Source organism: Somniosus microcephalus, chromosome 23 (genome assembly GCF_052327205.1).
Source record: "Somniosus microcephalus isolate GS21.2 chromosome 23, FLI_Smic_1.0, whole genome shotgun sequence".
Classification (NCBI taxonomy): domain Eukaryota; kingdom Metazoa; phylum Chordata; class Chondrichthyes; order Squaliformes; family Somniosidae; genus Somniosus; species Somniosus microcephalus.
The window spans coordinates 19,261,498-19,280,921 of NC_141009.1; the positions used below are offsets into that span (position 1 = coordinate 19,261,498).

General features: G+C 47.4%; 1 protein-coding gene across 3 annotated transcripts in view; it reads right to left on the minus strand.

The window, feature by feature from the left end:
• Positions 1–10,627: 10,627 nt before the first annotated feature.
• cntrl (centriolin) overlaps positions 10,628–19,424 on the minus strand; it is a 121,865-nt gene continuing 113,068 nt past the window's right edge. For all 3 annotated transcript variants that reach the window (XM_085965555.1, XM_085965554.1, XM_085965556.1), the window contains exons 43-44: positions 13,360–13,474; positions 10,628–11,111 (exon numbers count right to left, since the gene is read on the minus strand). In XM_085965555.1, the coding sequence (XP_085821681.1) occupies positions 11,098–11,111; positions 13,360–13,474 (129 nt within the window). In that variant the 3' untranslated portion in view covers positions 10,628–11,097. The remainder of the gene's footprint in view (positions 11,112–13,359; positions 13,475–19,424) is intronic.

Sequence of the window (19,424 nt, forward strand, 5' to 3'; positions counted from 1 at the left end):
TGCCAGAGAGGTTGATTGCCAATAATTAACACTTATCACGTCATTAAAAGGGTACTTGCACTTGTAATGTCAAGACTTAAGTTTCCGTGGTGAGTTTAGTTTGTATCTACCGTGTAAATATAGCAACTTCACGCCATTCAATTAATTTCAATGGTGACTTAGACAGTGAGATGCTGCAGCAGAGCGGCGCAATTCGGACAGAAGCTTTAGGGTATTGGCATTTAACCGCGCATCTGCCCCTCGCCTGAAGTTGCTGTACCATCTGTGCTTAAATAACAGTGAGCTCCATTGGCCTCATCGTTACTTTGACAGCAAAATCTGCGGCAACAGGTTTCGCAGTACATAACTCAATGGGCTAGAAATTCATTATAGCCCAGGAATGGGCAGTATAATTAGAAAAGTTGGAGCATTAGCGCCAGGCGCTAATGCTTTAGACTGCGCGCAAAATTCATGCTCACTGCTCAAAGAAATGATTGGAGCGCTAATTCAATCCAAGCTCATTGGCGTTACACTCAAAGGGTGGACCAATATCAGGTGCAGTCTAATCGCAAGTCATGATTGTCACAGGCTTTTTCCAGTTCTTAAAGGGGAGGTTCACTGATGCTGCAGAACCTTATTCTCAGCATTGTGCAGCTGTCTCAGCAAGCAGCAGCGGGTCAAGGAGAAGAAACCGAAGGACTGAAAAAGCTGTACTCAGGGCAGATCCACGCCCCAGGGAGAGAGCCCGCAGATTCTGCGATCAAACATTGGAGGCATTGGTGTTCGCTGTGGAGAGACAGAGGGCAGTGCTCTACCCGGCAAGTGGCAGGAAGCCCTTGCTGTAAGTCTTCCGCACCATGTGGAGGGAGGTAATGCAGCATGTCTCGGGCAACACTGTGGTCCCCAGGATCCACACACAGTGCAGCAAGAAATTTAATGACCTCACTCAGGTGGTCAGGGTGAGTGAATGCTTCTACAAATGCTACATACCACCATCTGAACCACATTCTTCACACACTGCCCAAAGCACCACACCCCCAGCAATCTCTCACCAACAATCTCTACCGAGCAACATTCACACCCACATCTCACACCTTGCACACAATGACAGCTATTCAACTATGGCAGGCACATCACCAAACACATTGCTCCACACTCTCACACACATTCCTTTCTCTTGCAGGCCAAGGTGACTCACAACAGGAGGGAGCAGGAGCATACAGGCGGGGGACAAGCCAACACCCAACCACTGTCTGCGCTGGAAAATATAGTGCTGCAGATCATTGGGCGGCAGGTGGTGGGCACCGTGGCCACCAGCGACATTGACCCTCTTGGGGACAACAACGGTATGCTCATCCCTACTCCTTCTCACCCCACAAGCGTTTCGCACTTTCCAGCTAATCATGCTGTATGCATGCATTTCTCCCTGCCCCCCTCCCCTCACGCACCTTAACCCAACTCTTGTGCCTTTATGCTTTCAGATAATGAGCAAGCACCAGAGCAGCCTGTCCCTGAGGGCACCGTAGAGAGCGAGGCAGGAGAAGAGGAGGAGGAAGAACACACCGCATCACTGCATGTCTCACCCGCAGGCATCAGCTCAGATACTGGCACTACATGTTCTTTAGAGGCTAGTATAGTAGCGGGATCTGCACAGGTTGAGGCACCGGGGACGAGTGGCCTACAGCAATGCCAGGGGGAAAGGGAAGCTCGGGGGCCAGCTCCCTGGAAGGCGAGTTCTGCTGCACAGGACTCAGATGAGGACCTCGATGGGGAGACCTATAGAAGAAGGGCGATGGGCATGCACACGGAGATGATAGGTACAATGGCAAGGGTGCCCGAGAGCCTCTCGGCAATGGTAAGCAGTGTGGAGGAGTCCACCTCCAACATTGCACAGAGCTCTGCGCACACCATAGAGCCCATCATTTCCAGTCTGCAAATGATGGTAGACTCTCCGAGAGATCGTGTTGACCCAGACCTGATGCTGCATGTGATGGGCGATCTGGCAGCTTCCATTGCAGCACAGGTGGGAAGCGATGTAATGTCTTAGTGTTGTAATGCAGTCTATGCTTGGTAACATCCAATCTCAGGCTGCTCTCATGCAGTCTCAGCTTGATGCCACGCAAGCTCTGACTGCTGCCATCGTGGCTGGGTTCATCACCGTCGACCGGGGCTTTCACGGTGTCGCAGCAGGCCAGCAATTTGTGCTGCAATAGATTGCTAGGGATGCTGAGGTGCTGCCCCGGGGGAGTGGCAGTGGGTCAGTGGAGCAGGAAGCTGCCATTGCCCTTGTCGCTGCCTGTCATCCAGCCAGCCAGCCCAGACTGCTGACGCCCATGCTGAGGTGGTGCAGTCTACAGCCGGGCCTTCCAGGCCCAGAGCTGGTCGAGGGCATCCTGCAAGGCCATCTGAAGTCTCCCACACAGACACTCAGCAGCCTTCCACCAGCTGTGCTGCAGTCACTGTGGGCCAACACTTCGTAGGAGCTCTAGAGTAGGCAAAGGCACAGTAACGAGAGGCACTAAGGGATTGCACAAGGATGAATAGTTAATATTTTTGTTGTAAATATGTGTTCACTGATTTTTGATAAATTTACTAATTCAGTTTGGATTCTTTTGTGGTATGTCTCATTTCAACTTTGCACTGTGATATGGCCTGTGACAGGGATGGAATGATGGGGATGTGGTGAGCAACGGGGGTCTGGGGTTTCATTCATTGGAACCGCAGTCTGGTGAGGCGGTCATGGACGCCCTTCCGGAAAACCGCTCCTGTTCCTCCTCCTCCTCCTCATCTTCCTCTTTCTCCTCCTCTCCCTCTTCCTCCTCCTCTCCCTCTTCCTCCTCTTGAGGTGGTCCCGCAATCCCTGGTGGCAAGTTGTGGAGCATGCAGCAGACCACCACAAAATGGGACACCCACTCAGCTGAGTACTGGAGGAGGACTCTCGAGCGGTCAAGACAGTGGAACCGTTGCTTGAGCACACCGATGGTCTGCTCGATGAAGTTCCTGGTGGCAGCATGGCTCTCATTATATGAGTGCTGGGCAGGAGTGTTGGGGGTTGCGGAGGGGAGTCATAAGCCAGGTGGTGAGCGGCTAGCCCTTGCCTCTGACCAACCAGCCGCGAGCTTGACATGGTGGCTGGAAGAGTGCTGGCACACCGGTCTGGCACAGGATGAAGGCATCGTGGCTGCTGCCAAGATAGCGGGCATTCGCATTGAGGATTCACTGTCTGTGGTCGCACACCAACTGCACATTAAGAGAGTGGTAGTTTTTGTGGTTACGGAAGATCTCGGGATTGCTATGAGGTGCCCGCAAAGCCACGTGGGTGCAGTCAATGGCACCTTGCACCATGGGGAATCCCGCTATCCTGGCAAAGCCACATGCACGCTCGTCCTGCTTCTCTCTGGTGATGGGGAAGGAAATGTAGTCCCTTCTCCTACTGTAGAGAGCCTCTGTGACCTCCCCAATGCAGCGATGGACGGCAAACTGCGAGATGATAGCTATATCTCCTTTTACAGACTGGAAGGAACCTCTGGTGAAGAAATTGAGGGCGACGGTGACCTTGACTGCCACTGAGAGAGACGTGGTCGCCCTGATCTGAGGCTGGAGGTCTGGTTGCAGGAGACGGCAGAGTTCTGTGACCACCTCCTTGGTGAAGCGGAGCCATATAATACACTGCTCCTTGCTTAATTGGAGGTAGGAGAAGTGCTCTCAGAATACCCTCGGTGGTTAAGGCCTCCTGTTGAGAGCCCTGATGGCCCTCCTCCTCCCTCTGGCCACATATTCCAGTCTTTCTCGCTGCCTCTGCTCCCTCTGCTGTAGTTCCTGGAGGGCGAGGTCGACTGCCAGTACAGTCCCCATTAATCTAACCACGTGTAGCAGTTTGATTTTTTTACAAATAAATGTAGCTACTTTTTAGTTGCCACAACACTCCTGATACTAAATAACCTTGAAATTACAGAATTAGACTGTTGCACTAAGTGAAACTGACAAGAAAGCACTGAAACTCCACTAACCTACAGCTGCGACTCATTACTGATGATCCCTTTAAATAACATCCCTGGAGCCGGCTTCCTGTTGCTTCACGCCAGCTCTCCCCGTCACTGTTTCCTCCCCGTAGCGACAATTAATTTCACAGATCGAACTGCCAGTGAGCATTGCACACTCACTGACGTCATGATCCACCTGGTGTTGAGGCTCCCGGCAATAACTGCGGCGGGTGGGGTGGGGCCAGGATTTGGTATGGGGCATTGGATTTCCCTTGCCCTGGCGATATTGCTCTAGTGCCCAATTAGTGCCATCTGCTGTCGCTAACAGGAGGTGCTAAGGTACCAAATTTCCCCCCCCCCAATATCTGCAATGCCATTTAGTATACACATGGAAATAAGGGGAGATTTAATAGCGGTGTTAAAAAGAGGAGTTTTGATTGAGTAAATAAGTAGAAACTATTTCCACTGGCACAGAAGACACCGATTTAAGATAATTGGAAAAAGAACCAGAGGGGAAATGAGGAGAATTTTTTTTTAATGCAGTGAGTTTTTATGACCTGGAATGCACTGCCTGAAAGGGTGATGGGGGCAGATTCAATAGTAACTTTCAAAAGGATTGAAGAACTCAATCAGGTTTGCCAGACACAAAATAAAAACAGAAGATGTTGGAAATACTCAGGTCAGGCAGCATCCGTGGCGAGAGAAAGAGAGTTAATGTTTCAGGTCGATGACCGTTTGTCAGAACTGAAAAAAGTTAGATATATAATAGGATTTAAACAAGTGCGGAGGTGGGGTTAAGAACAAAAGGGAAAGTCTGTGATAGGGAGGAGAGATTAAATAACAAAAGGTATGATTGTACAAACACGATTTGCCTTTAACAAATCCATGTTGGCTGTCATTTATTAACCCATGTTTTTGCAAATGACAATTAATTTTGCCCTGGATTATGGTCTCTAGAAGTTACCCTATCACCGACATTAGGTTGACTGGCCTTTAGATACCGGAGTATGTTCTTTGGAGTAACCCTGTATGGACATTTGGTATGCTTAATCTCCTGGTCTACCTGACCCTTCTCGAATACGTAAGGTCACTTTGAGAACCGCAATCAACGAGAGCAGATTGTGCATGCATTCGTTCTCCCACTCGCATATCGACAGTGGGTGTGGCAGGAATAACCAGGGAAGGATATTGCCTTTTTAGACACTAATAATATAATGCAAACATGGGGGCTGTAGCTTTAATGCAGAAGAAGGAACCAGTCCTTGTTTAAATATTAATGTGTGTTTTGTTCTCTGTGCCACTTACACCTGGTGAGCAGGTTTGTCTGCAGTAGTTCCAAGAATCATCAACATTTTATTATCTTTGCTTTCCTGCAGCCTCTAACCACAATGTACCACCCTCCTTCATTTCAGCACATGGTCAGCTGTGGAATAAAGGACTTCCAGCTGCGCTCTGAGCTTTGCGTAATGTACACTGGCAATAAAAGCCTTTTCAATTACATAGAATATTCAGCTCAACTGGTCTATGCCGGTGTTTATGCTCTACACGAGCCTCCTCCCACCCCTTTTCATCTAAACACATCTGCATAACCTTCTATTCCTTTCTCCCTCGTGTTTATCTAGCTTTCCCTTAAATGCATCTATGCTATTTGCTTCCACTACTCCTTGTGGTAGTGAGCAATGCTCCTTTAAAAAAAATTTTTTTGGGTGCGCGGCCCCTTTAAGGGGATGCATGGCCATATCAAAATACGGCGCATGCACGGTTTTTCCTATTTAAAAGTCGGTGAGCCGGATGTACGGGAGCTGCAGAGCGCCGCATGGCCACGCAGCTTAAAGGGAACGTTGGTAGCGAGTTCCACATTCTAACCACTCTGGGTAAAGAAATATTTTCTTAATTCCCTATTAGATTTACTAGCGACTATCGTATATTTATGTGCCCTAGTTACCCTATCAAAACCTTTCAGAATCTTCCCGACCTCTATCAGATCACCCCTCAGTGTTCTCATTTCTAGAGAAGAGCCCTAGCTTGTTCAGCCTTTCCTGAGAAGTATATCCTCCCAGTTCTGGTATCATCCTTATGAATCTTTTTTGCACCTTCCCCAATGCCTCTATACCCTTTTCATAATATGGAGACCAGAACTGTGCACTGTACTCCAAGCGTGGTCTAACCAAGGTTCTGTACAAGTTTAACATAATCTATCTGCTTTTCAATTCTATTCCTCTAGAAATGCTGTAGTACAGGAAACTTTCGTTTAACTGGAGGTTAAATGTCCGGAAAGCTCTATCTACCGGCAAAATTCAGGAGCCGTTTCCTATAAGTTTTTTTGCTTCTCGTTGCTTTTTTTTTTCCAGTCATGCTCTGCAAGGTCTAGCTGAAGCTGTTGCTTAGCTACAGAGACGCTTTTAAGCTGCGGCTGACTGTTTTGAAGCTGTTGCTAAGCAGCAGGGTTTGTTGATTCACACGGAGCTCAAAAGCTCCGTATGTTTTAACATTAGCGCTGGTTTGTACGGCAGTTTTGATGGTACGGCACCAGCCCGGTCCCGTCAGTGCCGGATATCAGAAAGTTTCCTGTACTATTTTATATCTGGAACGTTGGGCTAAACCTGTGGGGCTGAGTGGACAGGCAAAACAGCCAAAGGGAATATTTGGGAGCACGGAAGATTGCGCGCACTGGGAACCCGCGGGCGGAGCATTGCATGAAGTTTAAAAGTCCAGATTTTTTTCGTAACTTTTAGAGAGCAAACCAAATATTTTGGAAAAAAAAATAGGACGGGCAGACATGAGAATAGAAACCCTTTATATAAATGCTTTACAAGCTTTATTCTGTATGTGAATTTATAACTAGTACAAGCCTCTCCCATCTCCTGTTACAGAACAGCATTGACACAATAGGTCTTTTTCCCACTCTCACAGCTGAGGCACATCACAAAGGAGGTGAAAAGCATTGTCAAAACAGCAAAGAGGTATTGTATGAAAACAAATGCACAGAAAGGATATTTTAATTTTATAACGCCAGCTGTAAGGATGTGAGGGATGCTATATCAATTCCAAAGGTTGAAACACAGAATATTCAATCTCTAAACTGTAGGTAAAGGTTTGAATAGTCTACAAACCACATAATTTAACGTAGAATTCTATATGCGGTTTTTGATCAGTCTTTAATTTGACATTATATTGCAGAGTGCATTCTTGACTTAAGAAGCTGTATTGGTTATAAATTGAAATATTTTTGCTAAATGTCATGCGGTTTCATTGAAACCTCAATCAAAATTCCAGTATGTGGAGATGGACTGGGGTGGACAACACCAGGTTATAGTCCAACAGTTTTATTTGAAATCACAAGCTTTCAGAGCGCTGCTCCTTCGTCAGGTGAAGTGGAGAGATGTATAAAGACACAGCTTATATAGTCAGAGAATAATGCCAGATGATTACAGGTAATCTTTCTAACTGCCATTTATCACACCTCGGCAGAGAGATAATCACAGCGATCAATGGTGTGAATGGTGTCCAAACAGGTTAGTCAGGAAAACATTACATCAAAGAACAATTGACCCCTTGTGACCCCACCTCATTGTTCTTTGATGTAATGTTTTCCTGACTAACCTGTTTGGACACCATTCACACCATTGATCGCTGTGATTATCTCTCTGCCGAGGTGTGATAAATGGCAGTTAGAAAGATTACCTGTAATCATCTGGCATTATTCTCTGACTATATAAGCTGTGTCTTTATGCATCTCTCCACTTCACCTGACGAAGGAGCAGCGCTCCGAAAGCTTGTGATTTCAAATAAAACTGTTGGGACTATAACCTGGTGTTGTGTGACTTCTTATAAAATTCCAGTAGATGGCAGTCTTACACAAGACTTCTGAGAGTCTTGCTATCGGTACTAGACTATTGTAAATAATATTGGTTCATTTGCCACTTTTCAAATAGTGGACAGAATTCTTTTAGCAAGTCCGTGCCCAACGCTGGTGTGTTTTCAGTTTGCAGCATGTAAAAGTGGTTTTTCATGCCGTGGCTCAGTGGGTAGCACCCTCGCCGCGGAGGCAGAAGGTCGTGGGTTCAAGTCCCACCCCAGGGACTTGAGCACAAAAATCTAGGCTGACACTCCAGTGCAGTGCTGAGGGAGTGCCGCACTGTCAGAGGTGCCATGTCTGTCTGCTCCAGTCCCAGCCCAATGGGGCGGAGTTTTTAAAAAATATTCTTTCTCTCTGCCGTTATCTCAGCTGCTAAAGGTTACTTCCATTTAAAAAATATATAAATCTCTCTGTGTGACCATTTCACTCCCACCTACTGGCCATGATCCTGGCTCCCAGAGAAAGTTGGTGGTTGGGGCGACATCGCCCCTGTTGGAACAGTATGCTAGGGTGGGGGCTCCCAGTTCACTGAAGCTTGTGCTGCTTCGCCCATTTTCATGCTTCCCTCTCCACCTGCCTATCCTCCCACGCCTTTAGCTCTTCACAAACTGTGTCTTGTACATGTCTTTAATTTCTTTGAATTCTCTAATTATTACCCCATATTGTCTTATGGTAGTCACTTCTGCCTTTTAACCATCTTCTATCGTTTGCTTTTTGTTCCTGATGAGTCAGCCTGGCTCTCAGCGTGGCCTCCTGCGCCGTTTATTCTGCCCTCCCACTGACTTTCCAGGGCAATGCCATAGCAGATCCACTAGTATATGTGAAAAATATATTACTTGATTTTTCAATGTCTACATTCAGATACAAGTCATGAGATTTGAAGATGGTAGGTGAACATGAGGCCAACTGGTCTTCAGTGCACAATATTTATTTATATTACAAGTTTTGCATTTTGCACACATTTCCTTTAAATTTCACACATGTAACGCTACTTCTACCATGCGTGGGTATTCATTTAAATCTATTAGACTGTAACATTATATATTTATATTTCAGTTCTCCAATAGATGGCACTGCTGCTCTTTCTAACTGTCTCCTAGGTCTGTTTTTCTAGGGGGCAGTCAGATAAGCTTTATTTCAAATTTATTGAAACTTCAATTATTTGCTGTCCAACTTGGTACATTTTCTTTTTAAATTTAATTATGCCTCTGCTGCCCATATGAACCTCTACTTTTCTGCCAGCTTCTCCCTGGGCCTGCCTGATCTTGTCAGTGCAATGCCTTGGGGCTCTGGCTGCCTGCTGTCTTGGTAATGCTTGCCTGCCCATCATTACTGTTCTCATCGCCAGCTCCCCCTATGGAACGCCCACCTGCCCTGTTGGAAATACTCAAAACCACCCACCCTCGGGCTGCCATCTCGGTCATGACGCTCCTTCTTTGATGGGTTCCTAGCAAAAAGCAATAAGCATTTACAGTAACAAATTGTCAGTTTACCAGCACTGTACATACAAGGGATTCTTTATTAATACAATATGTGCTTATTAAAGCAAATGTGTTTACTTTCTATTCGTGTCTGAAAATACAAATAATTTTTTTGAAGAATCAATCCAAAAAACAGTTGCCTCATTGTCTCAGGGGATCGCTTGCAAAATTCTTAACAAATTCTACCCCTCCGTGCTGCCAGAGGACAGCACTCCCAACAGTGCTCCCACATACCACTCCCAGTTCTGCTAATTCCCAAGTTCCCCCTCTGTAGTGCTACCAAATCACAAGCCTCTCCAGTGGAATTCAATCCCCCAAACACTGGCAAAAATCCCAGAATATCATGCAATAAAAACACAATCTAACATTCAGTTACCATTAACCACTGGCTCTGCTAATAATACATTGTGCATTACATGGCATAACCCCCCTTATGGTTCAAAAACACTACTGTACATCCCCAGACTCAGTATAAACAACTTTAGTAATTCCCTACATACATCTGCACAGACAGGAGTCATATTCCAGACAGATATCGCTTTTTTATTAAAACATCAAAAAATCTTAAAACGCTGTGTGTTTTTCTCAGCTGGAACTTCCAGCTGACGAGCGTATTCCAAATCAATGCTGTTTCCAGACTGAACAGCTAAACTCAGAGTGACATTAGAGCTGGTTTTTACTTAACAATTAAACTTGAAAGCAAGCAAGCCAGCTTGACATGTAATTTAACCAAGCCAATCATTTCAAGACTGCTGAGCAATTACAGCTTATATCCTCAAGGGCACTCACACTTTAGAAGGAAAACAACACCTTGTATGTTGCATGGTTTAATGCTTCAGTCCTCAGAACAGCACATCCTCTCAGTAGAGAGAAAAAAATCTCGTGTCCAGCACATCCATCACACCTCAGATGTCACACTACAAAGTCCCAAAAGTATTAAAAAAAATAGAAAGGCGGCAAGTCATTTTTTCCTGAGTCTTTTGACCCTGATAATCAGACATCTTCCCAAGGGCAGAGGCCAGGGATTTACAAGCAGCTGCCAATCTACAGAAAGCATCCCTAAGCAATTATCCTCTAGTTGACCACAGGATATGAATATTTAGACATCTTCCCCGCTGACAGTACCTGAGCAGTGACTGTAAAGGAAGTTTACAGCTCTCTTAGCATTTAACCAACAACTTGCATTTCTATAGTGCCTTTAACATAGTAAAACGTCCCAAGGCACTTCACAGGAACGTTATCAAACATCACAACTGGGTTCCAGACCCCTGAACGATTGCCACAGGAGATGAGCTAGCTTTTATAGAAATATGGAAGAAACAGAATCAGTATTTCAGACAATTTTTATTACTACAAAAACATATAAAATGCAAAATTTACAAAGGACAATGCACATATACAATATTTATATAAATATAATATACAAATTTGCTGCGCAGTCACAGCACAGAATTGTGTTAATTACAAAAGAAATATTGATTAAAAATTTTAAATGTTCAGATCTCAAAACACCAGCTGCGATAAATATTAAATGTCCCAGAACAGCTAAATTGAACTGTTGAACATGTATGGTACATACTAGTTTCATTCAATAGCAACCACGATGAGAGCTGCAAAGAGAAAGCAGTAGGTACAAGACCACGCACACCCAGCAGCGTAGCTACAGGACGACTCACGGGGAGACTGATGACGCAGTATGACTGAGGTAGGTCTGGTTTCTTGGACGTACTCTTGGTTAATGTGGTATCTGCACCATTTGAATCCACTCCATTATGCAGCAAGGAGCTCAGGAAAATTACCAACTTTCTTCTGTAGGACAGAAAATGAAAAGCCATGCATTTATATAACTCATTAGTCACACCTCTAGACACATCTTAAAGCACTGCACATACAATGAATTACATGTGAAGTGCAGTGACTGTTAAGCAGGCAAACACTATCAAAATCCCCATGGGCTCCTACAATGGTGCTACGTACTCAGTCAGTGTGACTCAAGGTAGTCCCACTGTGACTTTTAACCAGCTGAGATTGGCAACATTCAGGGCCAGGAAAGGCCTATGTGAGTCTGCAAAGACCAGGATTCAAACCTTTTCTTCCCAATCTGAGAGGACAGGAGACTTTCTGAAATAATTTAGTGTCATGTTTTGTAAATACATTAAAGTAGATTACACGGTCTGTTAGCATAAAATACCCTATACCAAAAATTTGAATCAAACTGGCCTAAAAATCATGATCAATAAAATTGTACTGAACAGCAAGGGTCTTTGCAGTAAACTAGTCAAAAAGTGCCTGTGCAGTCTTGGTTACAAGTCGATTTATTACTGCTGTCTATCTGGTCTGTTATCTATGTAAATTACTATCTTTGCTGATGAATACCATATGCCCTGATGTTTACTGGAATGGAATAGATTTTTCCTGAGTTGGTTTCATCATATCTACTGCATTTACAGGAATCCATGGGAGTTATCTGCCACTGAACTTGTGACCTATTCTAGATAAGATCCTCAGAATCCTGCATGTTGACACTGTAGCGTTAAGCTTGGCTAACCTATTAAGTACCTCAGTGGTATTTTTGCACCATAATATAACAAGATTACCATGTTTTAATTTTATTCCAATACTATTAACATTCTGTACATTTTTGTTACGTTTCTAGCATTAATCGTTAGAGAGCACAGAAATTATTTTTGTAGATGTTAAATGAAAGAAAATTATGTCGACCTTAAAAGTTGCAAAGTTTTTTTTGAGCGCTCACGAGTTTGGTGAGACCTGCGTTGGCAATGTACGTACCATCAGATGCACCGTGCTTGAGGTCAGTCTTCTACCAGAAACCCATGAGATCCTGCAACTGTTTACCATCTTTCCTGCTTGCCTCGCTATCTTACTTTAAACGTTTAACAAATGTAATGAAAGGCCTCTCAACCACTATACCTGGAGACTGTTTCACACCTTTAAAAGGCCCATACTATATAAAAAAACACACCATATAGAGCCTCTTCACATGAATTATCTTGTGTAGTGGCCTATTCTAGATAAGAGTGAATTACTTTCTGAAGTGCAGTAATTGCTATTACGAAGGCATGAGCAAATTATGGAAGTATTTTAGAAAAATGCAGGCCGAAGCGAAGAGTGCAGAAGGTTCACTAACAGAGGGTCCCCACCCAAAGTGCCAACCTGTTCCCATTTCCCCAGAAATGCCGACCACACCTATCCCAAACTGCCAGTAACCCCTGCCGAATAGAAGGTAGGAACCAGGTTAAGATCTGAAGTTATTAAAATCAATTTTAAGGCTCTTTAAGGAGTCAGGTAATATTATGAGGTGGGTTTATCCCAGTTTACCCTGTACTCTGAATCTGATCTATTCTCTTCATGGGTGGAAGAAAGAAAAAAGACTTGCATTTATATAGCGTCTTTCACGACCACCGGACGTCCTAAAGCGCTTTACAGCCAATGAAGTATTTTTGAAGTGTAGTCACTGTTGTAATGGAGGAAACGCGGCAGCTAAATTGCGCACAGCAAGCTCCTATGAACAGCAATGTGATAATGACCAGATAATCTGTTTTAGTGATGTTGATTGAGGGATAAATATTGGCCAGGACACCGGGGATAACTCCCCTGCTCTTCTTCAAAATAGTGCCATGGGATCTTTTACATCCAGCTGAGAGCAGGCGGGGCCTCGGTTTAACGTCTCATCCAAAGGACGGCACCTCCGACAATGCAGCACTATCTCAGCACTGCACTGAAGTATCAGCCTAGATTTTTGTGCTCAAGTGCCTGGAGTGGGACTTGAACCCACAACCTTCTGACTCAGAGGCGATGGGGCTACTCACTGAGCGTCCCTGAGGGTTGAGGGATGTGGGAACAGGATGGGTAAATGTGATTAGAACTATTGCTTGTCTGGAGGGTAATACTAACATGAAGTGCTTGGGCTGAGTAGCCTAATTCGGTGTTGTAACTTCTATGTATTAATTTGCAATACAGGATACCGAGGTCCGATAGCTGGAAGATATAGCTAAAACTGGATATTAAAAAAAATATTACTCAAGCCACTCTTTACCTGCATCTTTCACAGAAACATGTGCATCTGCAACAAGCAAATGGACACTCTTTGGTCGAAGAGATCTTTCAGCTGGTCTTCTGGAAGGTGATTGGACTATTCCATGGAGAGGAGACTGAAACAACAACAAGAACAACTTGCATTTATATAGCGCCTTTAACGTAGTAAAACGTCCCAAGGCGCTTTACTGGAGCATTATCAAAATCTGACACCGATTCACATAAGGATATATTAGGACAGGTGAAGTAAGTTTGAAGAAACATCTTAACGGAGAGGTAGAAATGTGGAGAAGTTTAGGGAAGGAATTCCAGAGCCTAGTGCCCAGGCAGCTGAAGGCACAGCTGCCAATGGTGGAGCAATTAAAATCGGGAATGCGCAAGAGGCCAGAATTGGAGGAGCGCAGAGATCTGAGGGTTGTAAGGCTGGAGAAGGTAACAGAGATAGGGAGGGGTGAGGCAATGAAGGGATTTGAAAACAAGGATGAGAATTTTAAAATCGAAACGTTGCTGTCCGCGAGCGAATGTAGATCAGCGAGACTTGGAGAGAGTTAGGACACGGGCAGCAGAGCTTTGGAGGAGTTCAAGTTTATGGCGGGTGGAAGATGGGAGGCCGGCCAGGAGAGCGTTTCACTAGTCAGGTTAAATCAGAGGCTGCCAGCCTCATTAAAATATTTAAATTGCCAACCCGCCTCCTGGGAACAGGTCGGCTGCCCGCCCCCTTGTTAAACCCGGAAGTGGGCAGGTTGGAGACAGGTTCCCGACACGCTCAGAATTTTGCCTGATTTAACCCCGCCACCTGCACCCAATCACACGTGGTCAATCATGTTAAAAATCCCCCCCAATGGTTTTGGTCTTCTCAATACTTAGTTGGAGGAAATTTCTGCCCATCCAGGATTGGATGTCGGACAAGCAGCGTGACAAATCAGAGAAGTAGAGGGGTCGAGAGAAGTGGTGGTGGTGAGGTAGAGCTGGGCGTCGTACATGTGTTTTCGGATGATGTCGCCAAGGGGCAGCATGTAGACGAGAAATAGGAGGGGGCCAAGGATAAATCCTTGGGAGACTCCAGAGATAACAGTGCGGAAGCGGGAAGAGAAGCCATTGCAGGTGATTCTCTGGCTAAGACTAAATAGATAAGAATGGAACCAGATGAGGGCAGTCCTACCCAGCTGGAAGACGGAGGAGAGGTGTTGAGGAGGATGGAGTGGTAACTGTGTCAAAGGCTGCAGACAGGTCGAGATGGATGAGGAGCCATAGTTTACCATGGTCACAGTCACATAGGATGTCATTTGTGACTTTGATAAGGGCTGTTTCAGTGCTGTGTCAGAGGCGGAAACTTGATTGGAGGGGTTCAAACATGGAGTTGCGGGAAAGATGGGCACGGATTTCGGAGGCGACAACACGTTCAAGGAGAGGAAAGGAAGGTTAGAGATGGGGCGGTGGTTTGCAAGGACAGAGGGGTCAAGGGTGGGTTTTTTAATGAAGTGGGGGTGTTGACGCAGATTTGAAGGGGAGGTGGATGGTACCTGAGGAGAGGGTACCAATAACAATATCAGTTAAGAACATAAGGACATAAGAATTAGGAGCAGGAGTAGGCTATATGTCCCTTCGAGCCTGCTCTGCCATTCAATAAGATCATGGCTGATCTTCGACTTCAACTCCACTTTCCCGCCCGATCCCCATAGAGTCCAAAAATCTATCTATCTCAGCCTTGAATATACTAACGACGCAGCATCCACAGCGCTTTGGGGTAGAGAATTCCAAAGATTCACAACCCTCAGTGAAGAAATTCTTCCTCATCTCGGTCTTAAATGGCCGACCCCTTATCCTGAGACTATGCTCCCCCTAGTTCTAGACTCTCCAGCCAGGGGAAACAACCTCTCAGCATCTACCCTGTCAATCCCCCTCAGAATCTTATATGTTTCAATGAGCTCACTACTCATTCTTCTAAACTCCAGGGAGTATAGGCCCAATCTACTCAATCTCTCCTCATAGGCCAACCCTCTCATCCTCGGGATCAATCTAGTCAACCTTTGTTGCACCGCCTCGAAGGCATGTCCTTTCTCAGATAAGGAGACCAAAACTGTGCACAGTACTCACAGTATTGCCCACCCACTCACTCCAGGTGTGGCCTTGCCAAAGCCCTGTACAATTGTAATAAGACTTCCTTACTTTTGTACTCCAATTCCCTTGCAATAAAGGCCAACATGCCATTTGCCTTCCTAACTGCTTGCTGTACCTGCATGCTAACTTTCTGTGTTTCCTGTACGAGGGCACCTAAATCTCTCTGAACACTAACATTTAATAGTTTCTCACCATTTAAAAATATTGTTTTTCTATTCTTCCTGCCAAAGTGAATAACCTCACATTATACTCCATCTGCCACCTTATTGCCCACTCACTTAACCTGTCTATATCCCTTTGCAGGCTCTTTGTGTCCTCCTCACAGCTTACTTTTACACCAAGCTTTGTATCGTCAGCAAACTTAGATACATTGCACTCAGTCCCTTCATCTAAGCCATTAATATAGATTATAAATAGCTGAAGCCCAAGCACTGGTCCTTGTGGCACCCCACTAGTTACAGCCTGATGCGCTATCAATTACTCATAAAAGACTGAGAGTTAGAAGAGTAACTAAAGGCTTTTATTAACAACAGAATGGAGGTCTGCCTCGCGTGGTCGACCGGTCCAGGATACAAAGGGCTGGGGAGCAGTCACCTTTATACTAGGACCTGTGGGAGGAGTCAGCCGAGGCATGTCCAGGCATGTACACAGTGGAATACAAACAGGACAAACAGGAATACAAACAGTAGTTTACCACATTCACCCCTTGTTTAAAATTGAGTCCGGCGGGGTGAAGTGTATTAAAAGTTAGTGTATTGGAGTCTCTCCGGAGGCCTTGTCTGCCGCTGTGATCGGCGTGGCGACAGCAGGGGTAGTGAAGCTTCCGGCGTCGAGTCCAGCGTAGGCTGTGGCACAGGCGTGTCGTCCTCGTAGATGTCGAGCGGGTCACGGGGCCCAGGCCTGCCGTCTGCTGGGGCTGGATATCGGATCGTGGGGGGGGGGGGGGGGGGGGGGGTGGTAGTGGGTTACTGCGGCCCCCGAGGGTGCAAGGTCTCTTATGGAGACTGTGTCCTCCCGTCCGTCCGGGTATGCGATGTAAGCATACTGGGGGTTGGCGTGGAGGAGGTCGACCCTCTCGACCAGGGGGTCCGTTTTATGGGTCCTCACGTGTCTTCTCAGTAGGACCGGCCCTGGGGACGTCAGCCATGGCGGTAGCGATGTCCCCGATGTGGACTTCCTTGGGAAGACAAACATTTTCTCATGAGGGGTGGCGTTAGTGGCAGTGCAGAGCAGTGATCGAATAGAGTGGAGCGCATCGGGGAGCACATCCTGCCAGCGGGAGGTTGGAAGGCCCCTAGACTTTAAGGCTAGCAGGACGGCCTTCCAAACTGTCGCATTTTCTCTTTCCACCTGTCCGTTCCCCCGGGGGTTGTAACTGGTGGTCCTGCTTGTGGCAATACCCCTAGTTAGCAGGTACTGACGGAGTTCGTCGCTCATAAACGATGAGCCCCGGTCGCTATGGATATAGCTGGGGAAGCCGAACAGGGTGAAGAGGTTGTTCAGACATTTAATGACCGTGGCACTGGTCATGTCCGGGCAGGGGAAGGCGAACGGGAAACGGGAGTACTCATCAATAATATTGAGGAAGTACACATTGCGGTCGGAGGAGGGGAAGAGGCCCTTTAAAATCAACGCTCAGGCGCTCGAAGGGGCGAGTGGCTTTTATCAGGTGGGCCCTGTCTGGTCTATAAAAGTGCGGTTTGCACTCAGCGCAGACTTGGCAGTTCCTGGTCATGGTCCTGACCTCCTCAATAGAGTAAGGCAGGTTGCGGGCCTTGATGAGGTGGAAGAACCTGGTGACCCCCGGGTGGCAGAGGTCATTGTGGAGGGCCCGCAGTCTATCGATCTGCGCGCTGGCGCAGGTGCCACGCGATAGCGCATCCGGGGGTTCATTTAGCTTCCCGGGCCGGTACAAGATCTCGTAGTTGTAGGTGGAAAGTTCGATTCTCCACCTCAAGATCTTGTCATTTTTGATTTTGCCCCTCTGCTTGTTGTTAAACATGAAAGCAACTGAACGCTGGTCAGTGAGCAGGGTAAATCGTTTTCCGGCCAGGTAGTGCCTCCAATGACGCACAGCCTCCACAATCGCCTGGGCCTCCTTCTCAACAGCGGAGTGTCTGGTCTCCGGGCCTTGGAGGGTTCGTGAAAAGAAGGCCACGGGTCTCCCCGCCTGATTGAGGGTAGCGGCCAGGGCAAAGTCGGACGCGTCGCTTTCCACCTGGAAGGGGATGGATTCGTCCACTGCGTGCATGGTGGCTTTGGCAATGTCCTCCTTGATACGGTGGAAGGCTAAGCGGGCCTCTGCCGTCAAGGGAAAAGAGGTGGACTTGATCAGCGGACGGGCCTTGTCCGCATAGTAGGGGACCCACTGGGCGTAATAGGAGAAAAACCCTAGGCACCTCTTCAGGGCCTTGAGGCAGTGGGGCAGTGGAAGTTCCATAAGGGGACGCATCCGGTCGGGGTCGGGGCCGATGACTCCGTGTTCCACAACACAGCCAAGGATGGCGAGGCGGTTTGTGCGGAATATGCACTTCTCCTTGTTATATGTCAGGTTTAGGAGTTGGGCGGTGCGGAGGAATTTTTCGAGGTTTGCGTCATGGTCCTGCAAGTCACGGCCGCAGATGGTCACATTGTCCAGATATGGGAAAGTGGCCTGCAACGCATTTTGATCTACCATCCGGTCCATCTCCCTTTGGAAGACGGAGACCCCGTTGGTGACGCCAAAGGGAACCCTAAGGAAGTGATAGAGGCGGCCGTTTGCCTCAAAGACAGTGTACTGGCGGTCCTCAGGGCGGATGGGGAGCTGGTGGTACGCTGATTTCAGGTCAATGGTCGAGAAGACGCGGTACTGCGCGATCTGGTTGACCATATCAGCTATACGGGGGAGTGGGTAGGCGTCCAGCAGGGTGTAGCGATTTATTGTCTGGCTGTAGTCGATGACCAGGCGCTGCTTCTCGCCGGTCTTAACGACCACAACCTGGGCTCGCCAGGGGCTGGTGCTGCCCTCAATAATCCCTTCTTTCAGGAGCCGCTCCACTTCGGTTTTAATGAAAACCCTGTCCCCGGCACTGTATCGCCTGCTCTTTGTGGCGATGGGCTTACAGTCGGGGGTGAGGTTAGCAAACAGTGGTGGGGGGGTGACTCAGTGTGGAGAGGTTGCACCTGGTGCGCGGCGGGCAATTTGGAAGCTGCTGGCTGCGGACTGTGAGTGGGGGTAGGGGTCCACCGTACGCCATCGTAACACTTTTAAGGTGGCACTGAAAATCTAACCCCAGCAGGACGGCAGCGCAGAGGTCAGGCAGGACCAGACGTTTAAAATGATCGTACACGGTCCCGTCTACTACGAGTGTCACCACGCAGTAGCCGCCGATGTCCGCCGACTGGGACTCGGAGGCCATAGAAATCCGCTGTTGCGCAGGCAGGACTGGGAGAGAGCAACGCCGCACCGTGTCGGGGTGGATGAAGCTCTCCGTGCTCCCAGAGTCAAAAAGGCAGATTGTATCGTGACCATTTACCTTAATGTCCATTGTGGAACTGGCCAGTTGGTGCGGTCTCGCTTGGTCCAGTGTAACGGATGCCAGCGTAGGGGTCGGTGTGTCGCTGCGGGTATCAGATGAGGCGGTGTCGGGGGCCTGCTGCGTCCCGGCTGTCGTCCAAGATGGCGGCGTCCATGATCCCCATGTGGCTGGAGGCGTCCAAAATGGCTGCTGTACCGGTGATTCGCACATGGCCGGGGAGGTCCAAGATGGCGGCCCGCATGGCCCACACGCGGCGCTGCTGGGGTTCGGGGTGGCTTTGGCCCTGCAGACGCTAGCGTAGTGTCCCTTCTTCCCGCAGCCCGAGCAGATCGCGTTTTTCGCCAGGCAGCGCGCTCTGGGGTGTTTTGCCTGGCCACAGAAGTAGCATTTCTGGCCTTGGGGCACTGCTGTCTGGCCTTGGGACACT